Genomic DNA, 18,664 nt, shown 5'->3' with positions numbered 1-18,664 from the left:
TCCTCATCTGGATTATCTCCAACAATGTATGTTTGAGTATCTCCCATCTATAAAATATCCACCCCTGACCACATCATGTGTTTTTCCAGCTACAGTTCTAGTCTCTGCTCCCTTTACAGCAAAACCCTTAAAGAAAGTTGTCTATAGTCACCACCTTAGCTCCTGTTTCGTGTTGGCCAGCGGACTCTAGGTGTGTGTGCTAGACAGAGCTGCACCCCAGTCCCTCCCGCTTCCAGTTGCTCTTTCATCCTCATGCCCCTGACTCCTTCTTGACCTGTCAAGGTCACAGATGACCTTAGTTGCCACATCCTCGGGTCAGTTCTCTGTCCTCATCGTACTCAACATCTCAGTAGCATTTGGCACAGGAGTCTACTCTCTCCTCCCCAGAAGAGTTCTGTCACCTGCCTTTCGGGACATCAGAGTCTCCCTGTTTTCCTCTCATGTCACTTGTCACTCCTTAATCTTCATGGGTGGTCCCTGGCTCTGCCCCTGGGGTGCTTTCTCCTCTGTGGCCATGCCCTCTCTCTGGATAACCTCACGCAGGCCTGTGACCCCAAACAGCATCCAGGCTGCCTGGATGATGATCCCTGATAGATCTCATGATCCCCACTCTGGCTCCCCCAGAGATTTGTAAGTCCGCATGCCTACTTGCAGTCTCCACTTGCACATCTAGTGGGCACCTCAGATTGACCTGTCTCATCTTGATTTTTTTTCTCTTGCAAGCTTTCTCCTACCCCATTGCTCCTCATCTTGGTCAGTGGGACCCATTGACACCCTTTTGCTTAAACCCCAAAACCACAATATATCCTTTCCTTTCTCTCATCCCTTCCCCGCATTCAATTTGTTAGCCTGCTCTATTGACTGTCTCCAAAATATATCATGTCCTCACTCTGCTGCTGTAACCGAGGTGGCTGCCACTGCTGTCCACTCTTGCCATAGCTATTTGCACTGGCCTCTCCAGATCCTTCCTTCCCCTAGTCTTCCTCTGTGGGCTGTTCCTTCAGGGCTGCCAAAGTGACCTTTTAAAATGTAAATCAGATCACACCACTCCCCTGCTTAACCCTCCATAGCTTCCTGTTACACTTAGAGTAAAATTCCATCATATTTATTGGACCACAGGGCCTTAAAGATCTGTCAAGAGTGCCCTTTGGACCTCACCTCAGCCCCCTCCCTCACTCCATGGGGCTCTTCCATCCCAGCCAGTCTGCCTTCCAACCTCTAACCAGGTTCCCTGGGCCTCAGGTGGCCTCCCCCCAGGCGCATGTGACTCACTCCCATCACATGAGGGGTCTGTGGTCAAATGCTCTTTCTTCAAAGATGCCTTCCCTGATCACTCTCTAAAATATGTACCACTCCCCCTCAGCATGCCTTTGCTCTTACTCTGCTCTCTTTTCTCTTATGAAGTATCTGAAATTATTTTTCTGTTTATATTCTTGTTTGTTATTTGTGTCTCCCACTAGAGTAGAAACTCTGTGAAGACAGCCACTTCATTTGCCTTGTTCTATCTTGTATTCTTTGTGCTTAGCATAGGGCTGGCACGTAGTAAGTGCTCAGTTAATATCTGTTGAATGAATTTTAGCACTTACCAGTCACAAAATATATTGGGAAGAAACAATGTATTTACTATAGGGAGACATGGAATGCCTACATATCAATAAGCAAAAGATAACCAACAAAAACAAGGCATCATTTTTTCCTGCCAAATTAAAAAAACTAATATTGGTAAGAATACTGAGAAATGGGCTCTCTTGTTTGCTATTTCTATTGGTGGAAATAGAAAATTGTCCAAGCTTCTGTAAGTGATGAGTCATGGGTGATTTTTACTCAGCTTTTATGGTTTGTTGTGTGTTTCTTACTTTTCCCAATAATGACTTTTCTCCCCCCAATTACCTTTTAAACTAGAGAAATTCCTTCATCTTCCTCCATGCCCCCTTCTAAAATTATTAACCTGGCTGGATCCTTGCAGTAGCAAACTTACAGAACTGATCCCCGCAGTGGAATGATCTTACTCTGTTGTTGAACCTCTTCTAAAAAATGTTGAATCTGTGGCCTATATCAGGTTTCCCTGGAATGTTGCAATTCTGGGCAGTACAGACTATATGTGCAGACTTGCTCTTGCTCTAAGGACTGGTTTGGGAACCCATTGGAGAGGCGGGACCCCCTAACTTAGAGGTAGAGTCCCACAGCCTTTCCTGCCAAGACCCAGGTCTCCACAGCCAGGGGAAGCCTAACATTTGTTGGTAGATACCCCACCCGACTCTGTTGCTGCTCGGGATTGAATTAAAAACAATAATAATCTGCTCTGTACAGCTGGCCTTCTGGTGCCTGCTATCTTTGGCCTCATCCGTGTCCCATTCTGCCAATGCCCAGGCGACTGGCTCCCCTGTGTGGGCCTCTGGCCCCCGGAAGGGAGGCTGTGGCTGAATCACCAGTGGGCCATTCTTCCATTTCCCCTGGCTTTTTTCTTCTCTGGAGCTGCCTTGGTGGTTGGACATTTTGTTTAGTTAGATTGCTTTCTGGCTTTGGCAGTTAAATGCCAGAGCACGCAGTGGCCCACCTGAATGGTGTTCACCCTGATGGCTGGGAGCAGATAACAGCTGGCCCACACTCTGTGCCCTGTCCTGGGCTGGTGCATTCATGCTTCCTCAGCCTTGTCCCTCCTAGACCCTGCTCCTCTAACAAGTTGGCTGTTTGGAGTGGCACCGAGAGCTGAGGATTGGGGCTGGCTCAGGATGTTGTTCCTTTGTGGTTGTGGGTGGATGGCACACACAGCCACTGCCGATATTCCAAGTGTAGGAATGCAGTGGAGCAGAGGGGCCAGATTCTAGCTACTTGGTCTTCTGTTGGGTACCCTTGTCCCCTGTCCCCCAGGGCTCAGGGGCCCAGCAGAGCTGGGAAGCAGGGGAGCACCTGCCTGCTGATAGGGTTGAGAAACACCAATAAAGGGCCTCCCTTCCTGCCTTAACCATCTGGTGTTGGGGGTGCGTGTGTAGTTCATTTCCCAATACATCTTCATCTTCATGCTTTTTAGAGGAAATGCCCGTGGGAGAGGTGAGAGAGGAGTGCTCTCTCCAAGCAAGTGTAATCCTCCGTTGGTCTCTGTCACAGGCTGAGCCTAGGTGGGACTCAGACCCCCTGCCCTGCCCTGCCACAGACTGCAGAGGCCAGTGGGGTTGTAGCTTCCTTGTTTGTTGATCTGTGCTTCGGTGTTTTCCAGTTCATGTGACCATCAGGCCCGGGAGGGGCTCAAAAGGATGCTGCAATTAATGCAGTTAGGCCTGAACCATCTCTTTCTCTTTTCTTCTTACAGCTGAAACTTTGGAACAAATATCGAATTTCCAACATTCCATCGCTAATATTCCTAGACGCTACCACCGGGAAGGTCGTGTGCAGGAATGGGCTGCTGGTGATCCGTGATGACCCAGAAGGTAGGACCTTGGCATGTCCATCCCATACTCCCTGCTCTGTCCCCCGACCCTGACTTCATCGCCATTGGTAGAGGACATACTGATAAAATACATATGAGTGGATTTACTTGGCTGGCGGATCTTCTCGTGATGAAATTATAGAATTCTCCAGGTCATGGTTAAGATTTTTAAAGAGATCAGAATGTCCCTCCTGGGGGCTTTTTAAATTCATGGGTCAAAGGAGATGGAATCAGAAAAAGGAAGTTCTGTTTTGAGGGCTGAAGAGGCTGTTGAGAAACAGCGAGAGCCCGGAGACTGACTTTTGGTGCTGTGTCCATGGCAGCTGCCACCTTAGCAATTAGAGGCAAACTCAGCAGTTGTGAGGTTTTTGTCTCTTTAAAATCCTACCATAGCAAAGTCACAGCCTCTGTGTTGCTCTCCTGGCCTCAGGGGTGACCAGCCTCATTTCTTGGTGCCAGCCCAGTCCTGTGGCCTTGGCCTTGCTGACTGGCCTTGGTGGGTGGGTGCCCATACACTGGGTAGGCTTCTCTTACCATCGTCCTGCTCACTGGATGATGATGTCCTGCTCACTTTCATCATTTAGAGGAAATGCCTGTGGGAGAGGTGAGAGAGGAGTGCTCTCTCTGAGCAAGTGTAATCCTCCATTGGCCTCTGTCACAGGCTGAGCCTGGGTGGGACTCAGACTCCCTGCCCTGCCACAGACCGCAGAGGCCAGTGGGGTTGTAGCTTCCTTGTTTGTTGCTCTGTGCCAGGTCTGGTTCTTTCCTCTCTGCACTGGAGTCAGAAAAGCATCCTAAGGTCTTCCCTTTCTCACTTATTGATTAGAGGATTCAACCCTGGTAACAAATTTTCCTAGGAAAATTTTCACCTGCTTTAAAGAATTACCCTCAGTAAAAACAAAGGCTTGGTGGAACCAAGTCTTCACCTTCTCAAATCACACACACACACACACACACACACACACACACACACATATTACTCTGAGCTTGTTAAAAATGCAGATTTCCCAGCCCTAAGCCCTCAAGGGAAGTCCTTGCAGGGCCCTTGCTTAGAAATAATGGCCAGTCCCCTCCAGATATGTTTGGGGCTGTTTGTTTCAGGGTGGGCTTGGCCACTTACATTTTGAACCAGTCTGTGCCTCTCCCATCCCCCACCCACCCAGGCGATTTTGGAAGCAGTGGTGCATGGACCACCCTGTGAGAAAACACTATTCTGTGGCTCTTCCTGCCTGGGGCTTAAGTGTCATCAGAATGTAGAACATCTGGGTTGAGTGAGTTTTACTCTTTCCTTTTACTGGATTTAATTCTAATTTGGTTCCCTGAGCCCCAACCCAGACCAACTGCATCAGAATCCCTGGGGGTTGGCCCCAGGAGCATCATATTATAAAATTACCCCAGCTGATTCTAAAATGCTGTCAGAGTTGGGAGCCACTGAGATTCCAGGGTTGGACTTGAAGAAACTCATGATTCTTACACAAGGCAGTGATTCCCCAACCTGGCACATCATCAGACTTACCTGGAGAGTCTGTGTTGCTTTATGTTGAACATATCTCTTCAGCCTTGGCCCCAGATTCCAAGACGCAGAGCATGACCCAGGCTTCCATATTTTCCAGAAGCCCCTCAGGAGATGCACCCTGTGATCACCCAGGTTTGGGAACCATTGTGTTGAAGGTGGGTAGGGCTCTGCCATGAATGGGTTCTGCCTTTGTTTCTGTGTTTTAGCTCTAGATCCTCTGCACATGTTAACAAATACTGTTTGATGATAAAGCTGGGTCAGAAACCACAAGGAAGGGTCTTAACCTTCTCACCACCTGTTGCCTCTTTCAGGTTTGGAATTCCCTTGGGGACCTAAGCCCTTCAGGGAAGTTATTGCAGGTCCCTTGCTTAGAAATAATGGCCAGTCCCTGGAGAGCAGCAGCCTGGAGGGGTCTCACGTGGGAGTCTATTTCTCCGCACACTGGGTGAGTGGTCAGTTCCTCGTTAGTCCAGACGGGAGGAAGCAGTGACAGTGCTCCAAGACCAGTTGTGGTTGGCTTTTGGAAGCGTTAACTGCTAGGCCATGACTTCCTGGTGTTCTTACTTCCTTCTGCACCAGAGGTGTTGACATGCTGTGGCTGCTTATTATCATGAAGGATAATAGCAGCAAGAAGATGACTTCTTTTGACTGGCCTAAGAGGACAGTCTTCCTAACCCATTCTGATGAAGCTTCTAGCAGTCTCCAGGGGAGTTCACCTGCTGGCATGCTGTGGGATGGAAGGAGCCTGTGCTGGATGCTTGCCATTCCGAGAGGCATGTTTGTTTCTGCCTCTTTAGTAAGCTGGGTTTCACCACCGCAGTCCTACTTGCATCCTGCTCGCCCAGTCTCTGTTGGCAAGTGGCTGGGAAATGAGAAGGCAAGAGACAGCATCAAGCCGCAGGATCCCATTCTCCTCTTTCAGTGTCCACCTTGCCGAAGCCTCACCCGGGTCCTGGTGGAATCCTACCGGAAGATCAAGGAGGCAGGCCAGAAATTTGAGATCATCTTTGTTAGTGCGGACAGGTAATGTGTGCTGGGGAAGGTGGCTGTGTAGTTCCCTTTTCCAGAGGTGGTTAACATGCATTTCTCCTGCCTTACATGTCTCACCTCCTAAGTGCAGAACATGGAGGTGGGGGTTGGGGTGAATGGCAGATGGACAGATGCATTTCAGATCTTCTCACACAATTATCTGAAAGGACGCCAAGAAAAACCTATCTTAGCTGTAAATATCGGGGCATGTCCCACTTCCGGCCTGGGTCACTTGAGATTAGGGCACAGTTTTCTGATTTGTTCAGTGTTTTGGATCGTGATGAAAGGGCGTGGAGGGGAAGAATGGAAAGAAAAGAACCAGAAGCTAATGGAATGTGATACCTGTCTGGGATGGCTCTGCCCTAATTTTCCTTCACTTTGGCCATGTACTTTGCCTGGGGGGTGTCCTAAAAACAAGAAGGGCTAACCCCTCCTGGAGTACATCAGGTCCTTTTCCCCTCAACTTCCTCTGGCGTGTGCCCTCTTGCTGGTTTTAGTCATCACCAAACTACAGCTCTGATTCAGGCTGAGCCACCAGGTGCTTCTGCTTCTTAAATCCCTGTTCACAGAAGGTTCTCTGGGATACTGACACACTGAGGGCATTCTGTATCTTTGATACAGAATGCACTATGCTGTGCTCAGTTTACTGGCCCGTGGTCTTGCCCTGCTGCTCCCCACATCCCCATCTCTGCATGTGACTGGGGAGAAGTTTAAAGGCATGCCACATGGGGCAGTTTCTTCTTATTTTTTTTTTAAGATTTTTATTTATTCATGAGAGACACAGAGAAAGAGAGGCAGAGACATAGGCAGAGGGAGAAGCGGGCTCCCTGCAAGGAGCCTGATTGGGGACTCGATCCAGGATCTCTGGATCATGCCCTGAGCCAAAGGCAGAAGCTCAACCACTGAGCTACCCAGGTGTCCCATGGGGCAGTTTCTTTTTTTAAAGCTTTATACAGCATCAACTTTATTGAAGTATAATTCACATACAAAATACATTTTGGGTGTACGATTCAATGAAAATTGCCTCATGTAGGTACCCCTGAGATCATCACAGTTAAGTATAGAACATCTCCATCATGCACAAGATGCCTCCTGCCCCTTCCCAGTCAGTCCCCACCCTCAAACTGCAACCCCAGGGAACCCCAGATCTGTTTTTTTTATCACTTTAGTTAGATCTGTCATTCCTAGAGTTTTTTATACTCAGAATCATAGGCTTATGCTTGGTGAAAAGTGTCTTCTCGTACACAGCACAGTCATATGCACAGATTAGAAGGATCAGTGGACATGCAGTGTCTGTGTGTACATCTAGGCTTCTTATGAAGGTACCAGCTATCTGTGTTGACAAATAAGAAGTTGAGCATGAGTTAACCTGGGATCCAGAGGAGCAAGCTACTTGAAATGGCCTGGCAGTCTAGTTCACATCTGCCTGTTGTGTGGAGGCTGTTGCTTCCTGGGATACACCAAGAAGATTAAAATAATTACCTCTTGTAGCCTGGTGTCTGAGGAGTGTGACAGTTCGAGGCCCTGGCTTCTGCAGAGCCCTGGCCATAACTTGGTAGACCCTCCAGTGGTTCTTTCAGGGATAATAGAGCCTTTCTTCCATGTGTGTCTCCGTAGGTCAGAGGACTCATTCAAACAGTACTTCAGTGAGATGCCCTGGCTTGCTGTCCCCTATACTGATGAGGCCCGGCGGTCACGCCTCAACCGGCTGTATGGAATCCAAGGTAGGCATTCTTGACTCCGCGGGGCTCCCTGGAGACCTGCCCAACCGGGGTCACCAAATCTTTGGCTCTTCTTTTAGAGTGAAAAGGACATCTTTATTTCCATAAATGCTTGTGTTCCTTACCATCTTAAAAATTACATACTGGGAATTCTAGGGTATGTAAATTACACCTCATTAAAGCCTTTTTTTTTTTTTTTTTTTTTAAGTACTAGTCCAGGTGAAACAGCCACCTGAGCTTGTGTGCTCTGATGCAGCTGGGCCGTGGAGCACATGCTCCCAAGTGACTTGGCCAAAACTCCATCTTGAGGGTTCTCCTGTCAAACAGACCTAGGAATGGTCTTTGGTTTCATCAATCAGACTCTGAGCCTCAGTTTCCTCATCCACAAAGTGGACATTGTAAATCCTTGCTGCAGAGAATCTCTGGGAACATTCATAGGTTAAAGTGTACAAAGCACTTGAAGGCCCCTGAAGCACAATAGTGAGGGCTGAGTGGCTGGTACTTGTGTAGGTGAAGAAACTGATTTCCAGAGAGTGTTGAAAACGAGGATTTAAAGTACTAATCATGTTTTTCAGAAATAACAGTTATTAAGTGAGACAAACTGTGTTTCTATTCTCTGTTGTATGAATACCTTCTTCCCAGCCTTCACCCAGCCAGGTTTTCTCTTGGTAAAGCACTTAATTGACCTGTTAAGAATTAAATGCATTCTTACATGTCAATTATATCTCAATTTTTAAAAAAGGATTGAGCTCATTTCCTTTGTAGCAGTGGTATGATCCTGGTTAGCCCTAGGCAGACACAGCTCGTATTTGAGTTCTAAGTGCTGCTTATGTTATATGGAGTAGGGGAAAAAAAAGACAAATCAAAATGTAGCCACAAATTCCACAGCTTATGGGGGCACTCATCAGATTCTTTAAGCCTTTTCTTTATCATTTAGAGTAAGCATATGGCTTTGTTTTGAGTTAAGGTTTCAAAAAACTTAATAGTTAATTTAAAATCAGTGCTTCTCCATTTCAAATGTACATAAGAGTCTTCTAGGGAGCTTGCGAAAATGTAGATTCAGATTCTCTGGATCTGACTAGAGTGGGGGCCTGGATTTCTAGCAAGCCCCCAAGTGGGGGGCCCAGGGACCACACTTTGGGTATTAATAAGCTTGGTCTAGTGGCGTCTGGGTGGCTCAGTTGATTAAGCATTGGCCTTTGGCTCAGGTCAAGATCCAGGGTCCTGGGATTGAGCCCTGTATTGGGCTCCCTGCTCACCCAAGAGCCTGCTTCTCCCCCTCCCTTTGCATCTCCCCCCTACTCATGCTGTTTCTCTCTCACTCACTCACTGTCTCAAATAGATAAAATATTAAAAAAAAATAAGCTAGATGTATTAACCCTTCAAGAATTTTGGAGGCTCACGCCTCCTATTAACAAAAAAGATGAAATGAATTCCCTTCCCAAACAAAAACTGAGTGATAGGAATTGTTTACTGGTCCAGAAGGAAAAGTACTGGGTTGAGTAACTTAAAGAGGTCACAGGCTTATTTCCTTCTAAGCACTCTGTTTGCACAGAGACTTAAACATGCATGCCTTGGCATAGGAGCATCATCTGTTGAGATGAGTATCAAGAATGACCTTTGGCCAGTGGTACAGAACAGAGGGTTAAATTGCCCCCTTGAGGGACACCTGGCTCAGCGGTTTAGCTAGCGCCTGCCTTCGGCCCACGGGACTCCGGGATTGAGTCCTGCGTCGGGCTCCCTGCATGGAGCCTGCTTCTCCCTCTGCCTGTGTCTCTGCCTCTCTCTCTCTCTCTGTCTCATGAATAAATAAATAAAATCTTTTAAAAAATTGCCCCTTTGTGAGGATAAGTGAAACTTTAGGTCTCTGACTTCATTTATTTATTCATTCAGCAAGTATTTACTGGGGGCTGACTAGAGGATGTTTGTTCTTCCAGGCATGAAAGATACAGTCCTTTTTTTTTTTTTTTTTTAAGTTTCTATCCATTTATTCATGAGAGACATAGAGAGAGAGAGAAAGAGACATAAGCAGAGAGAGAAGCAGGCTTCCTGTGGGGATCCTGACGCAGGACTGGATCCCAGGACCCTGGAGTCATGCCCTGAGCTGAAGACAGACGCTCAACCACTGAGCCACCCAGGCACCCGAGATAACAATCTTGAGTAAAAACACACAATCTCTGCCCTCAAGAAGCTAACAGTCCTAGAAGGGAGACTCACCCCATCGGTCAGTTGTACAAATAAGTGTAAGTTGCAATTGTAAGTGTCCCCAGGGCTAGCAAAGCCTATAAATGGGGAAATCCCAATTGGTTGGGAAGATAAGAATGTTATGCTCAACCTGAGATCTGGAAACCATAGGAGTTGCCTTAGTAAAACAGAGAGGGAAGAGTGTTATTGGCAGAAGAAGCAAAGGCCCTGCCAGTGAAAGGCTACTGGGAAAGAAGGCTGGAATGCAGCAGATTAGACCTGACAAGCCCCAGCAAGGGTTCTCTGCTCTCAAAAAGAGTATGACAGGGAAAGGAAAGGTCTTGAGGGTCCCTCTGTTCATTTAAAATATCTTCTTGCTCCTAGGATTCAGATCTTCACTCCAAAGGTAACCCTGTGTGTCACTTAAAGGAGAAGTGACACTTTTACTGTCATTGTACAATGGAAAAGGAGTGCAGCCAGCCAGTGTGATGTTCCTCAGCCTCAGTTTCTAGGTTGTGACTAGAAGCTCTTGGAGGGGCTCCCAGTGAGACCCACTGGTAGGCTGGCTAGTTCCAGATCTATCCTTAGCATTACCTAGATTTTGCGGCCCTTCAATGCCCATGTTTACATGCAGCTGTGCCCTGCTTCTTCAGAGGATCATGGATTTCTCATCTTTGTCCTTGCAGCAGTACAAGGACATTCTTGAGCTTTTCTATCCCCTATTCCCCATACCCACCAGCAGGTGTGTTTGATGTGTGTCTTCCTCTGACTCCCCTAACAAAGGCCCTTCAGTCATGTTCTGGCTTCCCCTACCCACCCCCCAGCTTCTTTACACATCTGTACACATGCATGTATTCGCATGTACACAAAATGTGACTCTGTGTGACATGATTGGTTGGGCCATGGGGAGGCATCTTAGAGGTACACACCAAGAAGAATGTCAACCATCCTATCTCTACCAGGCCTGGGGCCTCTTGGATCTTTGCCTGGGGCGTTATTCCCTGTTTCTTATCTTATTCTACCCTCACAGATACCACCTCTGTAGTCTAGGCCACCAACAACCCACCCCTGTCCCTACCTCCCTCTGCTGACTGACCTTGAGCTAGTTACTTATCCCCTCAGTAAAATTGGAAGGCTTCAGTGTTGGGCAGAGTAGGCACTTAATAAATATTTAACTGATTAACTCGGGGAAAAAGGGGAAATTTCATTTTACAATAAAAAAGATAACTTTTGGATGTCAAGTTTAAACAAAGGCAACCAACAATATTAATAACATGTATGGCAAATAGTATCTTTCATAGAAAAAAAAGAACTCTCCTTAGACACTAGTCCAAAAAAGAGAATTTAGTAAAAATTATGTACGGGATTTGAGGTAGGCAATTCATCCAGTGCATTGATATGATAGGATCATATCATTTTCGTATGACATGAAAAATATTCAGTATAATTTACTTCCATGATTTACAGATGAAAACACTGAATTTGTATCTATCTTATTTGCAAAGAACTCCCATTACCTCTACTCTCCTCCCCTAAAGATAATCCTGAGTATAGGGAAGAGATCAGACTGCTAGTAGTAATGAAATCAGGACAACCTTTCAGGAGAGCAAGTGGCAATATACATCAAAGGCCTCTAGAAAATTTACAAAACCTTTGATTTAGAAATCCCACTTTTAGAAATTTATGCTCAGGAAATTATCTTTTAGTGCCCAGCAGAAGCTGAGCTTCTCTTAAGCAAGTGGTAGATTTTTGTTTTTGGTTTTTTCCTTTTTTCCTTTCATTTTTTGTATATGTTAAATTTCATAATGGACTACCTTTTTTTTTTTTTTTTTTTTTTTTTTTTTTTGGCGTTAGCCCCTAGAAAACCCAGAGCTGAATTTGTAACCACCTTTAGCAACTTTGCAAAACTCGCCTTTTCTCTTCCATGCCCTTGACCTTAGCTTCATTTACTCTTCTCTGTTTTCCCTTCAGGAAGATATTTTCATCTCTTTTTATTGAATTATATCACATGCTGTTTAGGCAACCTCCAGTCCTTTTTGAAGGATTTAAATGCATAGGAATCTATTTCTTAATTCCAGCTAAGCCTATGCACTGACCTTTATGGGAAACCAGAAGAGTAGCCCAGTCTTGACCTTGAGTGGACAGGAGGAGATTTACGTTGGGAGATATCTAGAGAGCAGAGTATGACAATGTTTTGAGGAACTAGAAAGGGTCCTGTAAGTGCCATTCTGTATGAAGACTTTGAAGACCAACACTGTTCCCAGAGGGCAGAGCAGGTGCTGGGCCTCACTCTGCCACCCTGCTCCACCACAAGGCCCTCCATGCAGAGGCACATTCTTTCCGAGCCTATGCCATCAAGGAGCAGAACCTTCCCTCCCCGAGGTAGAGCCCTTTCCTGGATGTGGGGACCAGTGCAATATAGGTCGGTATTCCTGGCAGTCAGTGCTAAGGCTGTGGAGTTACTTGAAACTTAAAATTACCAAAAGATGGGTCTATATCATGCATAGTCGGTTTGAGGGTGGCAGTCTGTGCCCCTCTCTGTGTGCTCTGTGAGATGCCTCTGAGGACCCTGAGGGAGTGGGAGGACGATTGACACAGAACAGCAATCTCATAAGGAGAGATCACAAGCCCTGGAAGATTCAACACAAGTTTTAGATATGCTAACTAGGGCTAGAGGGTGCCCTGTTAACTGTTGGGCAGGGCACAAAAAAATTAAATGGATCATTTTCTGTCTGCCTTCAGACAGCAGAGAAGGGAACTCTCAGAGTCCCCAGCTGTCAGCCTATAAATATTACAGACGTAGGAGCCGCGGTTGTTAGGTGTGGCCCAGGCAGCTGACTGCATCTGAGGAGGAAGAGAATGGGGAATTCTCAGGGACACATTGCTTTGGCGCCATCTTTTAAGGCCCTGGTGGTGTGGGGCTGAGAAGTACACATATGGTTGCGACTTCAAGGAGCCCTCAGTGGAGGATCAGCAAGCTGACCTGGAGAGGCCCTGTGGCCAGGCAAGCAGTGGCCAGCTAGCAACAGTGAAAGAACCCAGCTCCCACCAGTGAACATCCTCTGCTTTGGGGCAGCCCCGCTGCTCCTCATTTGCTGGCTCCATGGCATACCTTCCCCTGCCATCCGTGCTAGTCTCTCTTCAGGGCAGACCTATCTACTCTCCTAGCCTCCACCTCTTGCTCCCTCAATCACTGACCCTCTTGAGCTAATAAGCCTTAAAACTCATTCCTGCACACAGCCTGGCAGGCATTGCATGCTGACCTTGATCTGTCTGCCTCTTAGATGCACTGAAGCACAGTGAAGTGAGAGTATAGAGAGAAGCACAGGATCCTTCTCCAGGCAGTATCTAATGAAGGGCCATGTGATAGAATAACCTGAGTCTCGATGAGACTCTGGCTTGGAGCTATTGAACCAGGAAGGCTTCCTAGAAGAGGTGGCTCTGGAGCAGAGCCTTGCAGAGTGGATGAGATTTTGATAGGGAGTGTCTAGGGCAAAGGCCAGAATAAGATGCCTATAGTGTACTGTAGGGCAGAGTGGGCCATAAGGTTAGTGATGCTACATCTTAGCCTTGAGCACCATGCTAATGTCCTTGAACTTGACCCTTTGCACTTTGGAACCTTTTGAAATTTTTCATTAAAGTTGTGATCAATGCAATAGTGATACTTAATCTAGATTGGAAGAGAAATTCCAGAGACAGATCATCCACTGGTACTTCTGATGGATGCATTAAACACCCACTGTAACCAGGCCTCACACTGGGTTCATGACAGGGGAGAGGGAGGCTGCTCCCTCAGGCCCTGGGACAAGTGGCCCAGGTGGCTTCTGCAGCCAAGGGCCCATCTCCCTATCTCTGCCTCCCTCCAACTTCACGGGGTCACTTAATGATCTTCTGCCTCATGGCATTCTGGGGGTTCCATGTGCATCAGGGGTCTGGTTTCTTTTCTTCTTTCTTTACTTTCTTTTCTTTCTTTCTTTTTTATTTATTTTTATTTTTTTAAATTTTTTTTTAATTTTTTAATTTTTTTTTCTTTTCTTTCTTTCTATTTTATTTATTTGATGGAGAGAGAGCACAAGTAGGCAGAATGGCAGGGAGAGGGAGCAGTAGGCTCCCCACTGAGCAGGGAGCCTGATGTTAGACTCAATCCAATCCCAGGACCCCAGGATCATGACCTGAGCTAAAGGCAGATGCTTAACCAACTGAGCCACCCAGGTGCTCCAGGGATCTGGTTTCTGTTAGAAGTGCATGTTGTTAGTAAGTTCTTGTACAGCATTTTATATTGATCTTACCAGCCAGTTGCACTGCACTTAGAAGTACAGGTACACCTCGGAGATATCACAGGTTTGGTTCTAGACCACCATAGTAAAGCAATATCTCAATAAAGCCAGTCAGTTTAATTTTTTGTTTTTTCAGTGCATATAAAAGTTATGTTTATACTATAGTATGAACGTTTTTTTTTAATTGAGTATGCTAAATGTGGTTCTGTTTTCATATGTATTAAGTCAATTAATCCTCACCGTGTGATCAACACCATGTGATAAATTGTTGCTATAACCTGTAGTCTATTAAGTGTGCAATAGCATTATGTCTAAAAAAACAATGTACATATTTTAATTAAAATAGTTTATTGCCAGAAAATGCTGTCATCCAAGCTTTCAGCAAATTTTAATCACTGATCGTAGATCACCATAACAAATATAATAATGATGAGAAAGCTTAAAATACTGCAAGAATTGAGATGTTGACATAGAGACGTAAAATGGGCAAGTGCTATTAGAAAAATGGCACCAATAGACATGCTTGAGCAGGATTGCCACAAATTTTCAATTTGTAAAAAACACACCATCTCTGAAGGGCAGTAAAGGGAAGTACAATAAAACAAGGTGTGCCTGGTACACCTGGGTGGCTCAGTGGTTGAGCGTCTGCCTTCGGCTCAGGGTGTCATCCTGGGATTCAGGATTGAGTCCCACATTGGGCTCCCTGCAGAGAGCCTACTTCTCCCTCTGCCTATGTCTCTGCCTCTCTCTCTCTCTCTGTGTCTCTCATGAACAAATAAATAAAATCTCTCTCAAAAAAAAAAAAAAGCACAGGTGTGCCTGGATTAGAGCAGATGAATTTTTGCATTCTGCTGCCTCTGACTATGCAAACAAGGTAGAGAAAATGCACAGCCTGTTGTAGGGGTAGGGGCGCTGAGAACATGCCTTTGCAGGCTCGCACAGGCTGGGCCAGAGCAGAGTGATGAGGATGCGGAGCAGGGGCCAGCAGAGGGCTCACCAGGGACCATAGGCTGAGCTCCAGGCTTGTGCCCCTCCTCCCTGCTAGGGTCTCCCATGGTGCAGTCTCTCCCTAATTCCCTGTTCTCCTCTCTGCCAGGGAACATCCCTGTTACACCATCAAATTCATAACTTAAGACGTCTAGGCATTTTCCCCATCCCCCTTCTTTCTGGTTGGAAGAAATGTCATCCAGGCTTTCTGAGAGTTGGCCTCTGCCCTTCTAGAGTCTTGCTCTTGCCTCTTCAGTTTTCCTTCCCTTTTTTCCTCCTTGTCTCTCAGTTCTTTGCCACTTCACAGAATGCTCAGGTCTCTTAGTCATACATAGAAGCTGCTGTCTCAGGCTGCTCTGGCTACCATAACAAACACCATGGCTTAAATAGTTGGAGTTCATTTCTCACAGAGCTGGAGTCTGGGATGTCCACAATCAAGGTGCTGGCTGACTGGATCCCTAGTGAGGGCTCCTCTTCTGGCTTGTAGATGGCCATCTGCTTGCTGTGGTGGAGAGAGAGCTCTGGTGTCTCTTACTCTTCTTATAAGGACACTAGCCCTATCCAGTTAGGGGCCCCATCCTTATGATCTCATTAACCTTTATCACCTCCTCACAGGCCCATCCCCAAATACATTGGGGGTTAGGACTTCATATGTGAATGTGGGGCATCACATTCCGTCCCAAGCAGCTACCATTCCTCTCTCTTTTTTCTAAACACCAAAATTCTCAAAGACACTGCCATTGCTTTGGCTTCTACCATGTGACCCGCCTCCAGCTGCAAGGGACACCAACATGGTAAGGTTGTGGTCCCTGTCTTTATGGAGCTTGGGAAATCTGCTCCTCTTGTTCTTCCAGCCCCAGTACTAAGCTACATACAGCAGGCCTCTCAGATCACTGGGCACCTCCTATTCATGTGTTATTTAATAAAATGTAGTCTTGTGCATGTGGTATGCTCCATTTGTGAACTGAAAAAACAAAGGCCCCTGACCTCATGGAGCTTCCAGTCTTATAGAAAGAGACAGGCAGTAAATATAATGTTAAAAAATTAAGTGTACGGTGTATTGAGCTATGAGTGCTATGGAAAAAAAATAGAGCAAGGGAGAGGAATTGGGATCACAAGGTGTGGGTCGCAGTTTGAAATAGGGTGGTCAGGGTTGTCTCCATGAAGAAGATGATGAGAGAATTAACATTGTGGTTCGCTGGGAGAGAAGAATGTTCCAGGCAGAGTGAACAGCCAGTACAAAGGCTCGGGTGGAAGCATGCCTGACATGTTTATAGAACGGGGAGGCCAGCACAGCTGGAACAATATGAGGAAGGGGGAATTTTCAGGGGTTAAGACTAGAAAGGGTCCCCTAGGAGCCTTTGTTAATAAAACTCTGGCTTTCATGCTGAGTGAAGTGGGCCACACTTCACTGGCATGGTCTGGGCAGAGGAGTCCCATGAGCTAGTGGTAGGGTCGCTCTGGTTGCTGTGCTAAGAAGTAGGGAGACACTCTGGGACGGGGTTGTGGTCATCCAGGAACAAGATGGCAGTGCTCAGGGAGGGATAGTGGCCGTAGGGGTGGCAAGCCATGGCTGGCTCTAGACAGTTTGATGGTAGAGTCTTAGAGTCTGCTAACAGATTCCATATGGGGTGTGGGAGGAAAGGAAGAGTCAGAGACGGCTCCACGGCCTCCTGCCCAAGCCATGGGAAGGAGGCAGTCCCCATCAGCGGAGCTGGGAGAGCTGTGTGCGCTGTGTGGGGGGCATGTGGACGGAGCGTGGAATTCAGTTGAGCAGGAGTTTAATTCTGACCATGTTGAGTTGGAGATGCCCATTAGACACTCAAGTGGTGGTGTGGATTCAGCGGTTTGGAAGTGTGAGGGAGGTGGCCTTGACCTAGCAGTCTGTTTCTCTAGTTGTCCCGAAGTCATAGATCAAGCCTGAAATTGGACGAGGTCTTGTGGGAATGAATAGGGATGCGTGCAATCCACTGACCTCTCTATTCTCCTCTTCATTTGCTTTTGTTTTCAGACACTTGGGGCTACCCCTAAAATCCTTTCCCCTTCCGCCTCTCCTCACGGCACCCCATCTCCTGGCTGTTTCCTGCCCCATTTCTTGGATTTCTCCTTCACAGAAGCTTGTCTCGGGCTCCTCTCCCTGTGTTCTAAGGATTCCATTACACCTAGAACACTTCCGTTCCTCTGCACCAGGTATTCCACCTTCGTCCCACTATGCTGTACACACCAGCGTGGCAGAGCAGCTCCAAGTGAACCTTCTAGACATTGGGATTCATCCCCTGCCCAGAAACCCTCACAGCTGTGGCCTGGCTTCCAAGGCTCTCTGTAGTCCGGTCTCAAACACCTTCACAGCCCATGTCTTATTGCTCCCCTGTCCACACCCTCCCCTCCCCAGCCCTGCCATCTCTCATGGCCTCCTCCCCAGTGCCTTCCCTCCTGGAGCAAACCTTCTTCTTGCAAACTCCTGTGCTTGTGCGACCTCCTGCCATGTATCCTGTTCCCGTGTGTAGTTCCAAAGGCTGACTTTTTCATAGATTGGCTGTTCCCTTAGGACAAAGAGTGAGGATCTATGTGCTCCCAGCCAGAAGTTCTTTTTCTTTCTCCCTCCTTTCCTGTTCATTCAGGCTTTTCTTCAGGAATCATTTCTTGGTCATCTAGCATGGCTTGAGCCATGTGCCCTAGCTGGGATGGGGATGGCCCAGGGAAGCAGAGGGCAGAGCGGGATACCTGGGCCTGGCACCTGAGCGCAGGAAGTCTCCTCTTGGCTCACTGAGGTTGCACAGGTCCAGCATCCAGGCTCCTTGCCCTACACCTAGGACGGTCGTCCTCTTTGGAGCCCTTGTAGTTCATGTCCCTGGTGTGGTATCATTTCTGAAGGCTTCTCTCAAGTCTTGGAAGTGGGTAGCTCCTTGCCAGGCTGTACCGTCCTTTGACTGAATTTTGCTTTTGTTTGCATCTGAGGAGATTTAAATGCCTCCAGTCCAACTCTGATACCTTTGACCTTGATGGAATTATCTGTCTCATCATAGCATCACAGAACTCTGAAAATTATTTTTGATTGAAGTCTGAGTATTTCTGAGCTTTGTGTGACTCTGTGGTTACAACTTCCAAAATCATTCAACAGATGTGTTTATATGTACATCTGTATATTCTGGGCTCTTTTTGCTATAGCACTTCTTCCTTTTTTTTTTTTTTTTTCTTTTTAAAGATTTTATTTTTAAATAACCTCTCCACCTACTGAGGGGCTCAAACTCATAAACCTGAGATCGAGAGTTGCCCATGGGGCACCTGGGTGGTCCAGTCAGTTAAGTATCCAACTCTTGATCTCAGCTCAGGTCATGATCTCAGAGTTGTGAGATCGAGCCCCACATTGGGCTCCACACTCAGCACAGAGTCTGCTTGGGATTCTCTGTTTTCCTCTCTTTCTGCTCCTCCCCCACTTGCTTACGCTTTTGCTCTCCCTCTAATAATTAAAATTTTTGAAAAATCTTTATTTAAAAAAAAAAGTTGCACGCTCCATCAACTG

At 46.8% G+C, this 18,664-nt stretch overlaps 1 protein-coding gene across 2 annotated transcripts in view; it reads left to right on the top strand.

The window, feature by feature from the left end:
- The window catches only part of NXN (nucleoredoxin), a 152,664-nt gene that overhangs the window by 119,067 nt on the left and 14,933 nt on the right, over positions 1–18,664 (top strand). For both annotated transcript variants that reach the window (XM_041724489.1, XM_041724490.1), the window contains exons 2-5: positions 3,311–3,428; positions 5,255–5,388; positions 5,866–5,966; positions 7,590–7,696. In XM_041724489.1, coding sequence (XP_041580423.1) covers positions 3,311–3,428; positions 5,255–5,388; positions 5,866–5,966; positions 7,590–7,696 — 460 coding nt within the window. The remainder of the gene's footprint in view (positions 1–3,310; positions 3,429–5,254; positions 5,389–5,865; positions 5,967–7,589; positions 7,697–18,664) is intronic.

The sequence above is a fragment of the Vulpes lagopus genome, chromosome 12 (assembly GCF_018345385.1).
Source record: "Vulpes lagopus strain Blue_001 chromosome 12, ASM1834538v1, whole genome shotgun sequence".
NCBI classification, from domain to species: domain Eukaryota; kingdom Metazoa; phylum Chordata; class Mammalia; order Carnivora; family Canidae; genus Vulpes; species Vulpes lagopus.
This window is presented reverse-complemented; position numbering and strand designations above follow the sequence as displayed.